General features: G+C 53.5%; 1 protein-coding gene and 1 pseudogene across 1 annotated transcript; both read left to right on the top strand.

The window, feature by feature from the left end:
- Positions 1 to 3,056: 3,056 nt before the first annotated feature.
- On the top strand, positions 3,057 to 3,985 carry LOC148593940 (olfactory receptor 14C36-like; annotated as a pseudogene).
- A 6,565-nt stretch (positions 3,986 to 10,550) lies between these two features.
- Positions 10,551 to 11,486, top strand: LOC148593939 (olfactory receptor 14A16-like). The gene has a single exon (XM_088529029.1). It carries the CDS (start codon positions 10,551 to 10,553, stop codon positions 11,484 to 11,486), a length of 936 nt encoding a protein of 311 aa, XP_088385155.1.
- The last annotated feature ends 6,663 nt before the right edge of the window (positions 11,487 to 18,149 follow it).

The following is an 18,149-nucleotide window of genomic DNA, read 5'->3' as shown; positions in this document are numbered from 1 at the left end:
ACCTCCTCTGGTGTCTGTGAGCCTTGACAGTGCCTGTGTCTGTCTCCAGCAGAGCCTGTCCTATGCTATCTGATGCCTGCAGCTGTGTCCATGCAGCCTGTAGACAACCACCCTGCTTCCCCACTTTGCTCTCACACGGGATCTCCTTCCCTTCACTGTTGTCTCTGCATCCCCACTGGCTGTTCTTTCCAAAGCCATGGGACGATCCTTGACTCCTCCTGGGTGTCCTGTTGCACCACAGCACCAGCCTTCAGGTGTCATTTCTTCATCCTTATGTCCAGTCTGGAATTCTCTAAACTGGGGATTTTTTTGGGTTGTTTTGGCTATTCATACTGCCTCCCACTACCAAGTAAAGGTCCTGTCAGTACCACAGTGTGGGGAAGACATAACCTCGTCTGTCAGGACAGATAGAAACTTGAGGAACTGAGGAGAGGGCTGAGGGGAAGGGCCTTGGTGCTACGAGGGATGCCATATGAGGCAATGGTGCATGGTCATGTGAATAATGCCAGATGTCTGTGGGGCTGCATTAGTAGTAGCATGGCTAACCAGAGGACGGGAGCTGTTATCTGTCTCCAACGGGGACTTTTCCTGAAGGCAGTGGTGGCACTCAACTTTGGGGGAGCATGTATGAAATCCAGGTGTCCCGGGTGGTTGCCAACTAATTCGAAGGGCCCGATTTTCCTGTTGGTTCCCTCGTAAGTATGCTAGGAATGTGGCGGTTTTGCTGGACACCTCAGGCATCTGACACGGCCAAGTAGACCTGTTTTCCTTGCATGAAATCAAGTGTCTGCACAGAATCATGCAAGCTCTTTGCAATGGACATGGATCTCCTCATTGCTCTGTCAGAACAAGTGGACATTTGCACCTGTCTTGGACCAGCTCTGTCCAACGTGGACTGCCTCCCCCTTGGAAAAAGTCCAAAGGGGCGAGTGTGTGTGCACAGCTGATTCACTTCTCCCAGTGACTGCAGTGGAAGCTCAGAAAACCAGCTCCCATACAGGCAGCCATTTTGTGCACCCCAGAAGCTGGACAAAGGGAATCCTCCTCTGAGTTTGTGGAGTGCAAAAGAGCAAACTGAATCCTCCTGCGCTCCTGGAGCTTCTCAATGGGCATTAGCTGTACTGCGGAACTGCCCTAAATCACCTCCTGAAGCATGAGGGTATTAACTCCCTTCTTGCCCCTGTGCAAGTGTTGTGAGTTCTTACGGGATGGAAGCAGAGGCTTCAACAGCAGGACATGTCCACTCTCCTAGACAACCATCCTGTGATGAGGCCAGCTGCCTGCTAGATTTGTTCTATGGACTCTCTCTCTTTACATCAGTGGACCTTTGCCAGGGATGACCTTGCTGCCTTGCAGGAACTGTCAGCCCTGGAGCCCCAGAAATGCCTGAAGGCTGCACAGGGGACAGAAAATGTCCCATCTGCAGCTGGGTCCCTGCTCCTGAGCTGGGCCTGGCTCCTGGGACTGCGGGAGCCCATGGCAACCTGGCAGGCGCTGCAGAGACAGCTCTGCCCAGGAGCAGCTCCTCATAAAGGAGCACCAAGACTCAGGGCACTGCCCACAGGCACCAGGCTGGGATGAGTCGCTCATAAGTCAAAGACAGTTGGGAATGGGAGGACAGCTGAGCTCACTGCAGGCAGAAACCTCCCCAGCCCTTGACTCGGTAAGTCTCTGGCTGCAGGGCTACACTGCTGCGGTTCCTGGAGGGATCTTCTGAACCTGGCGCCTTCAGCAGCTGATTGGATTTGTCAGGGTGGCTCTCCCAGCTTCCCCTGTTTGGAGCTGGTTGTGCTTTAGAGCAGGGACTCCCAGGCACACACTCAGAGGGATCACGGCTGCCTTCGCCCACCCCTCAGCCTGCAGACACAGCCAACATCCCCTCCCCAGCCTCAGCAAGGTTTGTCTCACCTGCTCTTTTGCACCTGCAAACACGGAGGTGCCCTGGGCAGGGTCCTGCCCCTGGCAGGTGTCTACAGGGCAGAGCTGAGCACCCAGCGGGTGCGATGGGATCTGTGAACATGGACAGGGCAGAGATGTGGGGACAGAGAAGCAGCTCCTGCAGGGATGGCTCCAGGCGATGGAATCATGGTGAGAGGGTGAGAGGAAAGTGCCTCCTGCAGCGCCCCTTCTCACCAGCACAGCCCTCTGCGCTCCAGGCCATGGGGGCCAGGGCAGGAGTTGTCCCAGAGCAGCCAGATGTCCAGGAGAGGAGACACATCTGAGTGCCCCTCTGTCCCTGCCAGGCCCTGCCTCCCTCGGCACAGCTATCATGGTGTTACTCCATGATCCTGCCTGCCCACGTTGCCCTTCTCCTTCCCTTGGACTCTCTGGGCAGGGGGTTTCTGATGCAGGTCAGACACTGGCCCTGTGGGTCCTGCCATGCAGAGGGGTCCTGGACTGTGAGGTGCCCAAGTGCCCTCTAAGCTGTGGGGCTCAGGGCAGTGCGGTTGGAGGAGCTTGGAATGAGCCACCTCTATCATCAGGACACCCCATCCTCAGGACGTCCTGCCATCTCCCTCGGTGCCTGTCTGGGCTGCAAGCTGCCCTCCGGAAGAGCTCAGCTCCCCCGTTACAGCAGGTGCTGTCTGGGTGCCCCAGGGAGAAGCCTCCTGGAATCTGACGTCACAGAATCGCTGCAGGGAGGTGGATGTGGGCAGCTGGCAGGAGCCCAAAGTGTTGCTGGCTCCAAGGGGAGGGCAGAAACCTGCCTGACATCCCCTCCAAAAGAGTGCTGGTGGACATGATGTAAAGGAATCCTCTGCTCTCCATGGGGTCATTTAATTGAGGGGTAACATGAGTGCAAGTGTCCTACAGCTTCAAGGTGAGAGCACAGGGCAATTGGGACCAAGGCAGATGGAGAGGCCAGCTCTGCTCCCCCAGCATCAAGGTCAAGAGCTGAAGCCATAGAGCTCAAGGATGGTCCTGCTAAAATTGGGGGGGAGGCCATGAGTGTGTGTTTGGGCACGGATATGGGAAAGCTTTGCTCAGAGAAGTTTTCTCTAACTTGTCCATGTCTTTTCTTCTTCAGATATTGCCCCTATGCTGCAAAGGAACAAATGTCCAACAGCAGCTCCCTCAACGAGTTCCTCCTACTGCCATTCTCAGACACATGGGAGCTGCAGCTCTTGCACTTCTCGCTCTTCCTGGCCATCTACCTGGCTGCCCTCCTGGTCAACGGCCTCATCATCACAGCTGTAGCCTGCGACCACCGCCTCCACACCCCATGTACTTCTTCCTCCTCAACCTCTCCCTCCTCGACCTGGGCTCCATCTCCACGACTGTCCCCAAATCCATGCACAATTCTCTGTGGAACATCAGGGTCATTTCATACTTGGAATGTGCTGGACAGGTCTTTTTCTTCCTTTTTTTCGTATCAGCAGAGTATTACCTCCTCACTGTCATGGCCTATGACCGCTACGTTGCCATCTGCAGACCCCTGCACTACAGGACCCTCCTGGGCAGCAGAGCTTGTGTCAAAATGACAGCAGCTGTGTGGGCCAGTAGCTTTCTCTATGCTCTCCTGCACACTGGGAACACATTTTCCCTACCCCTCTGGCAAGGCAATGTGGTAGAGCAGTTCTTCTGTGAGATCCCCCACATCCTCAAGCTCTCCTGCTCAGATTCCTACCTCAGGGAAGCTGGGATAATTGTGGTTAGCGCCTGTTTATTCTTCGGGTGTTTCACTTTCATTGTGGTGTCTTACGTGCAGATCTTCAGAGCTGTGCTGAGGATCCCCTCCAAGCAGGGCCGGCACAAAGCCTTTTCCATGTGCCTCCCGCACCTGGCCGTGGTCTCCTTGTTTGTAATTACTATATTGTTTGCCTACCTGAAGCCCCCCTCCATCTCCTCCCCACTTCTAGATATGGTTGTGTCCATTCTGTACTCTGTGGTGCCTCCAGCCCTGAACCCCCTCATCTACAGCATGAGGAACAAGGAGCTCAAGGAGGCACTGAAGAAATTCATCCAGTGGGAACAAGATAAATGATAACAACTGTTTCATTCACTCACCAGGATATCTGGCATCAAGGCTGTATTTTATCCATTTCCTTTTTTAATTCTCTCTTTCACATCCATCTTAAACTAATAAATACTAAAATAAAGATTCCTAGTTTTTGTCACGTCTGCACAGGAATCTCTCATTTAGCACTTAAACATAGACCATGATAAAGCAGGAAGCCAGGCCTCCCCCTTCACTAGCAGAGAGGGTGGATTCTCTGAGCCGCTTCTTGGAGCTCCCTTGGATGTGCCCAGTGCAGGGAGGAGAGTTTCCCTCTGCAGCGTCTTTTCCAGCACTGACACCAAGGGACCTCTGGGGTACAGAGTCACAGCGGGACAAGGGCAGGTGGGCTGAGACCAGGGGTCCAGTGTTGTTTAGGAGATCTCAGCTCTTGTGGCTATGGCTACAGTGTGATCTCAAATCTCTGTAATATGAGAGAAATGGCAACCAAGGGTCACCACACGTTTCCACGGTTTCATGCAAAGCTCCAACACACAAACCTAAACATGACTGAATTGAAGGAAAGTCTAGAGGCAGCCTTCCCATGGCAGTTCATCTTTCCTGAAGACACATTCCAGCAGGGCAGCAGGATTTTCTCTATTTAGAGCTGTCCTCCTCATTTCCGTGCTGTCCTTTCATGCTTTATTCTGCAGATATGGCCCGGGAACTCTCATAACCTGGTAGAGATAGGCTTGTTTTCCCTTGTACTCTGGAAGAACAGGCAGGACCAGTCCTTGGACTCCCTTAAGAAAGAGCTGGACTCCAGAATAACATTTCCATAATAAAAAGGGATCTTCCCTATGATGGTCCTGAATGTGGCCTCTCTTTAGAAACTGGAATCAAAAATATGCTCAAGGCTGTGCAACCACAATTGGACCTGCTCTTCTCCTTGTGAACTCCATGAGATCCAGGGGATGACCTCAGCATTCCAGGGTGATCTGTTTGTTAGCCTCAATCTAGGGTTCATCTCTCAGTGACCACTGCAGATAGGCAATGGTCTCTGCATTGCCTGTGCCAGGCTGCCCCACATGTGACTGTGCTGATGAGAGAAGAGTAGTAGAGGAGAAGAAAGGCAGAGGCAAAGGCAGAGGCATTTAGAAATATTGCCCAGCATCACATTACATGGACAAGTGCAGGGTCCTGCACCTGGGGAGGAATAACCCCAGGCACCAGTATAGATTAGAGGTTGACCTGCTGGAAAGCAGCTCCACAGAGAGGGATTTGGGAATCCTGGTTGACAAGGAGTTAACCATGAGTCAGCAGTGTGCCCTCGTGGCCAAGAAGGCCAATGGCATCCTGGCCTGCATCAGGAGGAGTATTGCCAGCAGATGTTGCCCCCTCTCCTCAGCTCTGGTGAGGCCTCACCTGGAGTACTGTGTGCAGTTCTGGGCTCTGCAGTACAAGAGGGACATGGAGGTTCTAGAGAGGGTGCAGCATAAAGCAACCAAGATGATTAAGGGACTGCAGCATCTATCGTATGAGGAAAGACTGAGCTGGGCCTGTTTAGTCTGGAGAAGAGAAGACCGAGAGGAGATCTGATCAACATGTAGAAGTAAGTACCTTAGGGGTGACTGTAGGGAGGATGGGGCCAAACTCTTCTTAGTGGTGGCCAGTGACAGGACAAGGGGTAATGGGTGCAAGTTGAAACACAGGAAGTTCCATCTCCATGTGAGGAAGAACTTTACTGTGAGGGTGCCAGAGCCCTGGAACAGGGTGCCCAGAGAGGTTGTGGAGTCTCCTTCTCTGGAGATCTTCAAAACTCACATGGATGCCACCCTGTGCCACATGCACTAGGTGTACCTGCTTGAGCAGGGGCGTTAGACTAGATGAGCTCTAGAGGTCCCTTCCAATGTTAACCACTCTGTGATTCTGTGAACTTGCTGCTGGGGACAGTGCCCATCATTTCCCTTACCACATCTTCAGAGTGCAATTCAGACGAGTTTACATTAACTCATGCAGCAGACAGGGATGGGAATTACTGCAGCACAAACAGCCTGGCAATCATCAATTACTAATGCCACTGCTCTTGTTACACCACGCTCACTTAGGCACTGGGTTCATTTAGCAGCCTGAAAGATCTTGCTGGACTCCCTGGTCCAATAGTAGCTCGCTGCAATTCTCTGCTCCTTGTCCACGTTCGCCAGAGAAGATCATGCTCACAGCACAAACGCAGCACAAATTCCTGGTGCTAAGTGCTCCATCTCCCTCCTCTTGGTTAAGGAGCTGCCTTTCTCCAGGGCTGCAGAGCTCCGCAGGTGTCAGCCCCTCCACGGGGCACCCTCAGCAAACCCTCTCGTCCCTGCCGCTGCTGCTGGCCCCTCACTGCTCTGGCAGCAGCGACCTGCTGGCCCAGCAGCTCCTCGGGCAGGGGGACCTCGCTCGCGCACAGCCCAGCGTGGGCTGCTGCCGCCGCGGGCTGCAGGGACACCAGGTTCCTCGGCAGAGCCGCCCCGGCCAGGAAGGGGCTGCTGACGTCACAACCAGCTGCGCGGCCTGGCCTATGAGGGGCTGCGGCAGCAGTGACGTCACCAGCCAACGCCCACGCGTCAGCACAGAGCCAGCCCTGCAGAGAGCAGGGGCCTCCCGGCAGCGTCCCCGCAATGGCCTCCGTGTCCCTGCCCGCTGCTCAGACACCCCTGGCCTCACAGGCAGTGCCTGCTGCTGCCCCGGCAGCTCCGCGCACACAAGGGACCTCCCCGCGTGTCTGCACCAGACCCCGCTGCCGGCCGCGCTGCTGCTGGGACAGGAGCGGCCTCAGAGCCCGTCCCCAGCCATGGGCCAGCGCTGGCCTCGCAGCTGCTCTGCCAGCAGGGACCTCCCAAGGAACTGCCCAGCCAGGCGCCTCTTGCTGGCCTGCCCGGGACTCAGCAAAGAGCAGAGCTCACGGTCACCCTCACAGACATGGATGGACCTGCTAATGCCTGGTGCTGTCCAGTCAGGAGCATGGACAATGTGACCCCCCTCCCAAGCAGGAGCAGTGCCATGTGCCTGCCGCTGGCCTCCCAGGTGCTTACGAACATTGACTTGACCATCATCTGACTAGATGATCTCCAAACGTCCCTTGCAACCAGAGGAAGATGCCTTCTCTCACTCAAGCCTCCTTGAAGCCTGCCTACCCACCTGCAGACTGCTGGCAGAGCAGCCCCTGAGGCCAAAGGTTGCTGATAGGCAGAACATGCCCTGAAGATCACAGGGGTGCAAAGCTGCTCTGCAAAGAAGGACCTGGGGGTCCATGATGTCCTGGTGTGCAGTAGGAAGATTGTTGGCAGGAGGTCCAGGGAGGTCATCCTCCCTCTCTACTAGGTCTTGGGGAGGCCACCCCTTGAGTCCTGTGTCCAGTGCTGGGCTCCCCAGTACAAGAAGGACATGAAGCTACTGGAGAGAGACCAGCATAGGTCTAATAAGTTGATCAGGGAGCTGGAGCATCCCTCCTATGAGGAGAAGGTGAGAGAACTGAGCCTGTTTTAGCCTGGAGAAGAGAAGGCTGAGAGGGGATCTTATCAGTGTGTACAAATACCTGAAGGGAGGATGCCAAGAGCAGAAGAGGATGGCCCAGACTCTTTTTAGTGGTGACTAGTGATGGTACAAGAGGCAACAGACACAAATTGAAGCACAGGAAGTTCTGCCTGAATTTAAGCAAAAGCATCTTGACTGTGAAGGTGACAGAGCACTGGCATGGATTGCCCAGAAAGGTTGTGGAGTCTCCTTCTCTGCAGATATTCCAGACCTGCCTGGACAGGATCCTGTGCAACGTGCTATAGGTGACACTGCTTGATCAAGGGGTTTCAACTAGATCATGTGCAAAGCTCCTTCCAACCTCAAACATTCTGTGATTCCCTAAATGGTCTCCACTGGAATAGATCAGCTTTTTGAGCTGTAGGGATCTGCCTGTCTCTCAGCTTTCTTGTGAGTGCTGCTCTAGCAGGATAGAAGGCATCCAGGGTCATTAGAGATGTCCAAGGAAATGCCTGACCTGGCCTCCCACTGAAGCTCTATCTCCAGTGATTCCATTAGGACCTTTAGGCCAGGAGCTTGCAAGCAGACCATGTGCATGCTTAGCCTGGTAAGGGGGAATCCCACCTGCCATGTACTTGTGAAGATCATGAGTCAGCTGAATCCTTCTCCAAACCTGCCGTTTCTGAACAGACATGTGGAGCCCCAATAAGCCATCTGAATAAGTCATCTGAATCATATATGTACCATGTATCAACAAGCTCCCTTCTTATCCCTGTCTGGGTGTCCTGCCTAATTAAGAGATGTGAATCAGGACTTCCCATGGGATATTTCTAACTTTGGTAGATAATCATTATCTGATGAAATAAACTGCAATGTTGGAATCTGTATCCCTGTACTCTTTAGAGAAGGAAAACAGGTTACTCTACTTGAGGGAGCATATCCCAGAGGGAGGAATCCCAAGGGACAGAGTAATTCATGAATTGAGCTGGGCCGCAGCTCGTGGCAGCCTGTCAGCACTGCCCAGAGACAACCGAGTGCAGGAGCAGCTCCTGTGCCAAGAGCAGCAGGGCTGCGGGCACTGCCTGCTGCTGCGGACAGCAGAGGAGAGAGGACAGAGAGGTGAAAGGCAGCGTGGAGTGGGAGGACAGAGGAGAGCTCATGGTGGGAGCAATTTGTGACACGGTGAGTCGCCGGCTGCAGGGTAATGCTACTGAGGTTTCTGGAGGGGTCTGCAGCACCCCAACAGCTGATGACTTTTTTTTTTCTGAGGACTGTTCTCCCTGCTTCTACTTTGCATACGAGGAGATGCTTCAGAACAGATATTCTCTGTCCCAGCATGACAAGGTCAGGGCATCATGGCTGCTTCTTCTGGAGCTGGTGCAAGACAGTGAAGGCAATGTGGGCACACAGGTTCTTCAGAGCACTGTTCTTCAGAGCAGTGTCCATGCGCCCCAGGGTGCTGTGTGCCCAGGGCAGTGATTCCGTGAGGATCAGCACTCAGCCTGCCAGGGCGCTGCAGGGAGAAGCTCTGGGTGGGAGGAGAGATCCCGCCCGGGCAGGTTCATTCTCCTGCTGAGAGGCTGCTGTGTGGGGTCAGGGCTGCTCACAGCTCAGCCTCACCCACACCGCATATCTGGAAGGGGCTTTTCAAGTGGACACTCTTGGGAAGCTTCTATGAAAGGGAAGGGAATATCCAGAGGCTAGGATTTTGTTTTGTATCCTTGACAAGGCAGCAAATGAATGGGACATTTTAGCTTTAGATGCCTGAAGGAGAGTTCTGCAGTGCTGCTCTGAGGGATCAATAGGTCTGCGAGGACCCCAGAATATTCCTTCAACTGCCTTTTCACCTGTGGGGAGCAGCAATATCCCCTTTGCAGCTCTCCTCATTCTCATTGTGCTTAGTCTCACTCTGCTCTCAAGGGGAAGGGCTCCAGGGCATTTCTGACCTCCTCTGCACTCAGATTTCCAGAACAGCAGAGCTGCCTCTCTCCTGCCATGTGCCCATTTCCCATTGCAAGGCACAGGGTCTGAGAACCACTGCCCTGGGAGTCCACACTGTCCGGGAGGTGCAACCTGGGGACGGTGCTGCTCTGTCTCTGTGTCCTCCCTTGGCAGCAGTCACAGTGTTTCTCCTCATTTCCCTACCTCTCCTTTCTGCTCTTGTCCTGGCAGTCAGCTGGGGCTTCAGCTACAAATTCAGATACTCACCCTGAGGTCCTGCCATGGAGGTGTCTGAAGAGGGGCAATGTGCCCAGGGTGCTGGGCAGCATCATTGGAAGGACTGCAAAGGGGTTGACTCTCCCTTTAGGAGACTCTGTGACTGTCAGGACACGTGAATGTCTCTGTTGTCCTGCTGGGGTTGTGAGGTGCCCTCCAGAAGGGGATTCATTGCAAAGAGTCTTTGCCATGTCAGTAGCAGTGTCCTGTTCTCTCCATCACGTATCCACCTTAACCTTAGAGGGAGCGCAGAGTTAAATGAGTGCTTTGAAACAGTCTTCTATGATCTCAACAGAGTTCAGGTTTTTCTGCAGGAACAAGGCAGATGGACTCAACAGCACTCCACACTGTTCCTTAAGCAGTAGAGACCCCATTCCATCTCCAGTCTGCTTAACATTCACATTTTCAGAAATAGAGACATCTGTCTTTATTTGCATGTCAATAAAGACATACAAAGAACCTGACGAGATATGGTGACAGAATCTAAAAATTTCCAAAATAAGAAATTCTAAAACAAAATTCTAAAACCCCCTGCAGCACCCCAAACTCCTTGAAAGTGTGTGTGGGAAAATGAAAAGACCCTTTATATTAAAGGTGGATGCCCTGTGACATCAACTCCGAAAAGGAGAGATATCAAGAACCAGTCCTTTATACACATTGGCGTAGAGTAACTCAGGCTCCGGCTCCTCCCAGAACACTCAGGTGGAGCAGAGACTGAGGAGCTGACTGAAGGTGATAGTGAGAAGAAGAAATTACTGAGAGTTGGGACGAGGTTGAGAAGCATTTCTATGAAAAATGGAAGGTTAATTTCAGAGAAAATTCTTCTAAGCTATTATTGTCTTTTATTCCCTACACAGTTTTCCTGAGCCCAATAGAACAGATGTCCAACAGCAGCTCCCTCAATGAGTTCCTGCTCCTGCCATTCGCAGACACGCGGGAGCTGCAGCTCTTGCACTTCTCGCTCTTCCTGGCCATCTACCTGGCTGCCCTCCTGGCCAACGGCCTCATCATCACAGCCGTAGCCTGCGACCACCGCCTCCACACCCCCATGTACTTCTTCCTCCTTAACCTTTCCCTCCTCGACATTGGCTGCATCTCCACCACTGCCCCCAAATCTATGCACAATTCTCTGTGGAACATGAGGGTCATTTCATACTTGGAATGTGTTGGCCAGGTCTTTTTCTTCCTTTTTTTCGTATCAGCAGAGTGTTTTCTCCTCACAGTCATGGCCCATGATCGCTATGTGGCCATCTGCAGACCCCTGCACTATGGGACCTTGCTGGGCAGCAGAGCTTGTGTCAGAATGGCAGCAGCTGCCTGGGCCAGTGGTTTCCTCAATACTCTCCTGCACACTGGGAACACATTTTCCCTACCCCTCTGCCAAGGCAATGTGGTGGAGCAGTTCTTCTGTGAGATCCCCCACATCCTCAAGCTCTCCTGCTCAGATTACTACCTCAGGGAAGCTGGGCTTCTGCTGGTTAGTGCCTGTTTAGGCTTTGGGTGTTTCCTTTTCATTGTGGTGTCCTATGTGCAGATCTTCAGAGCTGTGCTGAGGATCCCATCAGAGCAGGGCCGGCACAAAGCCTTTTCCATGTGCCTCCCACATCTGGCTGTGGTATCCCTCTTTGTCAGCACCACAGTTTTTGCCTATCTGAAGCCCCTCTCCATCTCCTCGCCATCTCTGGATCTTGTGCTGGCTGTTCTGTACTCAGTGGTGCCTCCAGCAGTGAACCCCCTCATCTACAGCATGAGAAACAAGGAGATCAAGGATGCATTGAGGAAGCTCATTCATTTGGTACTATTTCCTCAGAAATAAGCGGCCGCTGCCCATCTCTCTGCCCGTTCGTGTCAGTCTTGGCTTTGCTCTAATTAAAGGGGATTTCCTCATTGTGTTGCTTGAATGTTGCTCTCTCCTTCCAAAGGCGCATTTGTAATTACTCAAGGGCTTTCACTCTTCAAGACTCTGTTGCTTTGCAGGGCTCTCCATGGGCTCCGTGCAATGTCCTCATAGGTGACAAGTTAGGCAGTGAGGCCTGGATCCAGTTCTCACTTGTGAGTGTTCAGTGCTCCTCCAGGTGATGCATGGTCAAGCGGTATCCCCCAAATGACAGGACTGGAGACAGATATAGATCCCCCAGGCGACCACAGGGCATCTCCAAGGGGACCATGTGCCTTGGGGTGGGCTGTGAATCCAGCTTCAAAAACTCAGGTGGAGTCACCCAAATATAAAGGGCAAAGCCAGTGAATGTCCAGGCTAGTGATAGCTCTGCAGTCCCACAAGTGGAAGAGAGGACCCTGCAGGCACATTGAAGGGTGCCTGCAGAGTCATTCCTGTCACCTTCAGTGTCATGGGCTGGGTCTTGGGACAAGTTGAAACACATCCTGAGCCATTTGAAAAGCCCAGTGATTGCTCAGCTCTTCGTCCAAGGCCACAGACCCCCTTGGAAGGGTTATCAGGTGCAGTGGTGCCTGTCCAGCTGGGTCTGCTACCCACTGCAAGCACCATGGGAAGTGTGGGGTCACTTTTGGACCCTGTAGGGCAACAGTCAAGTGCTCTGCAGAGCAGCAGCAGCCACCTGGGGCCCTGCTGCTGGGCGGACCAGCACCAATGTCCCCACCTGGAGAAAGACTTTTGGCAGAGCAAGGATATACCTGGAGAAGAGGAAAGCAGCAGTTGTGCTGTCAAGGATGAATAAACAAGAATGAAAAATCCGCTTCTAGGTAGATCGCCTAAGGGCAGGCTGCTGTGTCCCTGCCAGAGGAGCCCCGCAGCAGGGACTCTTGTGCTGTGCTGGAGACAGGGGCTGGCATGGGGGGCTGCGGGCAGTCGGACACTCCAGTCCCTTAATCATCTTCAGCGCTCTACGCTGGACCCTCTCTAGGATTTCCACATCCCTCTTGTACTGGGGATCCCAGAACTGCACCCAGTACTCCAGGTCCAGCCTCACCAGAGCTGAGGAGAGCGGCAGGATCACCTCCCTCATCCTGCTGGCAACACTCCTCCTGATGCAGCCAGGAGCCCATTGGCCTTCTTGGCCATGTTGCTGCCTCATGGTTAATCTATTGTCAACCAGGACTCCCAAATCCCTCTCCGCGGAGCCGCTTTCCAGCAGGTCAGCTCCTAATCTGTCCTGGTGCCTGAGATTATTCCTCCTCAGGTGCAGGACCTGGCACTTGTCCTTGTTGAATTTCATGAGGTTCTTCTCTGCCCAATACGCCAACCTCTCCAGGTCCCTCTGAATGGCAGCACAGCCCTCTGGAGTGTTGGCCACTCCTCCCAGTTTGGTATCATCTGCAAAATTGCTGAGGGTGCCCTCTGTCCCCTCGTCCAAGTCATTGATGAACAAGTTGAACAGCACTCGGCACAGTACAGACCCCTGGGGGACACCACTGGCCTCAGGCCTCCAACTAGACTTGGCCTCATTTATCACAACCCTCTGAGCTCTGCCATTCAGCCAGCCCTCAATTCACCCCATTGTCCACTCATCCAGCCTGCACTTCCTGAGCTGCCCTATGAAGATGTAACAGGAGATGGCGTCAATGTATGTGAGGAAAGGAGCTTCCTTCATGAAAGGAAGAGGTGAAGTGGGTGAGGAAGAAGCACAGAGGAGAGAAAGGGGAAGAGCTAAAGGAAGAGGTGGATGGGGAGAGGAAGAAGCACAGAAGGGAGAAAGGGGTCAAGGCAAAAGGAGATGGGAGGTGGGTAAGGTATATGCACAGAGGTGGGAAAGGCAGAGAGGAAAGGGGAGAGGTGGCGGAGGTGAGGAAGAAGCACAGAAAGGGGCTAGGGTGAGAGTTAAAGGAAGAGGTGGAGTGGGAGAGGAAGAAGCAAGGAGGAGGAAATGGGGGACAGCTAAAGGAAGAGGTGGAGCAGGCAAGGAAAAAGCACAGAGAAGGATAAAAGGGAGAGGAATAGGGAGAGGTGGAGCAGGCAAGGAAGAAGCCAGCAAGAGGGTTAATAAAATAAAACTAAACTAAAACTATCCCCAGCCCAACCTTGATCCTTCTGCTGGAGCTGCTCTGCTCAGAGTGCGACCCTGAATGTGGTGTTCTGGCCCAACACAGCCTTGGTTGCCATGGGCACTGCCCCATCACAATGGCCTTGGGGACATGATGCCACCCCCATCACAAAGCCCTGGTCGTTGCCATAGAGACTCCCAGGGGTATGTCCTGGTGGTGGCCAAGGGCACCCACATCTCATCTCAGTGCCTTAGTGGTCAGCAAGGGAGGCCTTTTGGGTCCCTGTGCCATAGTTTGGCCACCCTCACCGATTTTTATTTGGGAGAGCACAGCCAGTGGGGCCACATGCGTGTTCTAGTGCTCTTTTTGTCACAGTGGACACCATGCCTCTATACCAGATCCCACTTAGGCTCTCCAGTTCTGCCAGGAAACAAACAAACGGGAGGGAGTTCAGCACAAGGACAACAACTTGGTCAGAGGCTGGAGCATGGGGCAGGTAAGGAGAGGCTGGAAGAGGGTGTTTTGTTCAGCCTAGACCAGAGAAGGCCAGGAGGGATCTTCATGCTGTGCACAAATACCTTGTGGAGGGCACAGAGCAGCAGGATTTTCTTGGAAGGCCACAGCAATTGCATGGGAGGCAGCAGCGAGAAGATAGACAATGGGAAATTTGCAGTGTATGAAGGATTCACAGACTTTGGTGCTGTGAAACCGAAAATCTTCATACACAACTTATAGAGCTCCTGACCCCAGAGACAGCCGCCGCTCTGCCCAGCAGGACACGAAGCTCCCCACAGGAGCAAGGGGGGAAGTTCTGTGTGGGAAGATCATCCTCTACCAGGACAGGCTCCTTCTCCTGCTGGGAGGGTGCTACAAGGCTCAGGTCTGCTCATGGGTCTAACTGTGAGCGCATTTCAGAGGGCACTTTTCAAAAGGAAAGGCAGGGCAGGCATTTCCTGAAAGAGTAGTTTGACACATTCATTTACACCTGCAGCACAGCAGAAAAAAACTGCTTTGGAGCCATGGGCAGGGGTCCCTGCTGCACGTGACACATTCAACCAGGGCAGAGCAGAGTTGCAGAAAAGGGAGGTGAAATAAGGGAGAGAGAGGAAATATGGGTGTTTCCTTGAGAAACGGAAAGGATTTCTCTCCCCAAATCCATGGCCAATTGTGTGTGGAACAGCAGAGCTATTTCCTACTCAGGATGTGCCGCCCAGGTTTTCCTGGTAGCATTTTTGTTTTCAGCAGAGTTTTCTCTCCTCACAGTTGTGGCCTATGACCACTACAATGCCATCTGCAGACCCCTGCACTACAGGACCCTCATGGGCAGCAGAGCTTGTGTCAAAATGGCAGCAGCTGCCTGGGGCAGTGGCTTTCTCAATTCCCTCCTGCACACTGGGAACACATTTTCCCTACCCCTCTGCCAAGGCAATGTGGTGGAGCACTTCTTCTGTGAGATCCCTCAGATGTTCAAACCCTGCTGCTCACACTCCTACCTCAGGGAAATTGGGCTCATTGGTGTTACTGTCTCTTTGGGCTTTGGGTGTTTCATTTTCATTGTTGTGCCCTACGTGCAGATCTTCACTGCTGTGGTGAGGATCCCCTCTGAGCAGGGCTGGCAGAAAACCTTTTCCATGTGTCTCCCGCACCTGGTTTCTCTCTTGACCAGCACCACAGCTTTTGCCTACCTGAAGCCCCCCTCCATCTCCTCCCCAGCTCTGGATCTGGTGCTCTCTGTTCTGTACTCAGTGGTGCCTCCAATGATCAACCCCCTCATCTATAGCATGAGGTACAAGAGTCTCACGAATGCATTGAAGGAATTAGTACAGTCGGTGCTAGAAATAAGCTCCCCATCCTTCCTAACAAGGGGTTTCTCATGCATTTCAGAGAGTTCTGCGCTTTGGGAATTCTCTCTGTGTTTATATATATATTTTTGTTTTAACATATGGTTTTTAATTCCTGCTACTTTGCCAGAGGGTTGAACCCACTCAGTCTAATTGCCATATCTGCTGTAAATATGTCTGTCCTTGTGTCTCTGTGTCAGTCATGGCTTCACTCAAATAAAAATGGATTTCCTCAGGATGATGATAAAGGTCGGCCTCTCCTTCCAAAGCTGGAGTCCATAATGTGCTCAAGGACTTTAACCTTCACAGAGTCTGTTGCTCTTCTGGGACTCTCCAGGGCCCCCTGGCAATGGTGTGTTAGGTAATGTGGGTTGGATTCAGTTTCCAGCTGTGGGTGCTCAGAGCTCCTGCAGGTGGTGAATGGTCAAGCCGTATCTGTCATATGACAGGGCTGGAGATGGATATGGTGCTTCCAGGAGAGCACAGGGCATCTTCAAGCGCACTGTGTTCCTGGGAGCGAATGGAGCTTCAGGAACTCAAGGAGAGCCACCCAAATGGAAGGGGCTAAAGCAATGAATGTGCAGGCTAGGGAGAGCTCTGTAGTGCTGCAAGAGGCAGTGGGGACCCAGGAGGCCCAGGAAAGGGAGCCTGGAGAGTCACTGAGGTCACCTTCAGTGTCAGTGTTTGGCTGCCTGGGCAGCTCCTTCCTGCCGGCCTCGGTGCCTGTAGCCAGAGGACCAGCCGGCCCTGCCCAGCCTCCCTCCCAGCTCAGAGGCCAAGGACGGCTCTGCACCAACCCCAACGTGGTACAAGGCTGGCGCCAGCAGTGTTTGTGGGGGGACAGGGCAGTGCGGACTGTCCTGGGGACCATGTCAGAGGGACATTTCCCCAGGGCTGAGCACCCTGCCCTGGGTGCTGTCTGCGCAGTGGAGCCAGGGAGCCGTGTGTGGGTGCGGGGATGGGCACACATGGAAGCCCCCGTGTTCCCCCTGGGAGAAGGGAACCTGCCAGGAGCTCTCCCACCTCTGCCCCACAAGCACCAGTGATGACCAGCCCTGCTGCTGCACCCACACTTTCTTGGTGCTGAACTCAACCACGTCCCCAGGCTGCCCCCTACAGCTGGCTGCAGGGACACCCATGGGCCTGGCCATTCCTGCTCCTCACAAGATGCTTGTCCAAGGGAATGCTGGAAGAACAGGCTGGCACCATCCTCTTGGCCCTGCACTGCCTGTGACTGTCACATGTGAACAGTCTCATCCAGAGAATGACTCCTGTGACAGGCACTTGGGAACAAGCAGCTGGCAGTGTTGATGGGAGTCCATCCAGGACGTGTCCTCTGGGAGGACAAGGAGGCCTCAGGCTGCCCTCAGCCTTTTGGGGAGGAATTGGTCACTGGGAGGAGTGCGGGGAGGAAGGACATGAGTCCTCCTGTGGTTTGCGAGGTGAAGGTGCTGACATGTGGCGGAGACCAGGGCACTGCTGCCTCCTCGGCCCTCTCCCAGCTCCTGGGAGCTCATTGCAGGAGCCAGCCAGTCCCCAAGAACAACTATTCCCACAACTTTGCAACCAGTGCTGGCAGACTGTGTGCACGTGGGGTGCCCTTTCAGCCACACACTTGCTCACATTGCTTAAAGGAGACTGTACCCACCTCCTCACCCTGCCTGGGTTCTTGGTCACTCCCATTGTGGTCTCACCCTTGTCACCTACAAGCTTGAATTCAGGCCCTAGCCCTCATGTTCAAAGAGCTCCACACAGCTGAGCTGCCCCTTCACACTAAGAGCAGCCCCTTTACTCATCTTCCTTCACTCACTCCTGAAGATCTCCTACCCTGCTACTGTATGAGATGTAGAAACCTGTGTGAGATTCCACCACACCTCAGCAATATTTCTCAGTCAGATGGGCTCCTCCATCTGCTCCTGTCTCTGCCCCAGGCTTTATGCACTTGTGCATGTTTCCATTGCAGAGCCTCAGCTGTGGCGCCGTGAACAGGTGGGTGATGGTGAAACTTGTTCTACCAAGGGCCAAGGACACAGCATTTCTGGTGGCTGTACTTCAGAGCACCGGCATGCTGTCATGGAGAGCAGGTGGCAATATGATGGTGAGAGGAGGGTCCCACTAAGACAGCAAAGCCTGCAGAGTCTGGGGTAGGGGGAATCGTAGAATCATAGAATGCTTAAGGTTGGAAGGGACCTCTAGAGGTCATCTAGTCCAACCCCCTGCACACACAGGGTCACCTAGAGCACATGGCACAGGACTGCATCCAAGCGGGTTTTGAAGATCTCCAGAGAAGGAGACTCCACAACCTCTCTGGGCAGCCTATTCCAGCGCTCTGTCACCCTCACTGTTAAAAATTTTTTCCTTAAGTTCCTGTGGAACTTGTGGTGCTTCAGTTTGTGGCCATTACCTCTAGTTCTGTCGGTGGCCACCACTGAAAAGAGACCAACACCATCCTCTTCACTCCCTCCCTTGAGGTACTTACAGACACTATACAAACAGAGTTGGACCGCCCAGCCCTGGCAGGAGAGGGTTTTGCTGCCTGAGCTCCCTCTGCAGGACCTGGGGCCTGGGACAGAGCTGAATTGATCTCCCTGAAGGACAGTGCACCAGTGAAGCACGTCCTGGCTTGGACTGCCATCCAGTCAACCTGTGAACATCACTTTCATTGTCCTTGCTCCTGT

The sequence above is a fragment of the Tinamus guttatus genome, unplaced genomic scaffold (genome assembly GCF_059628265.1).
Source record: "Tinamus guttatus ecotype Peru unplaced genomic scaffold, ASM5962826v1 Tinamus_guttatus_pri_ptg000322l, whole genome shotgun sequence".
NCBI classification, from domain to species: Eukaryota; Metazoa; Chordata; class Aves; order Tinamiformes; family Tinamidae; genus Tinamus; species Tinamus guttatus.
This window is presented reverse-complemented; position numbering and strand designations above follow the sequence as displayed.

What these genes read in the sequence shown, in the direction of transcription:
- LOC148593939 (XM_088529029.1), top strand. Translation starts at nt 10,551, where the DNA reads ATGTCCAACAGCAGCTCCCTCAATGAGTTCCTGCTCCTGCCATTCGCA.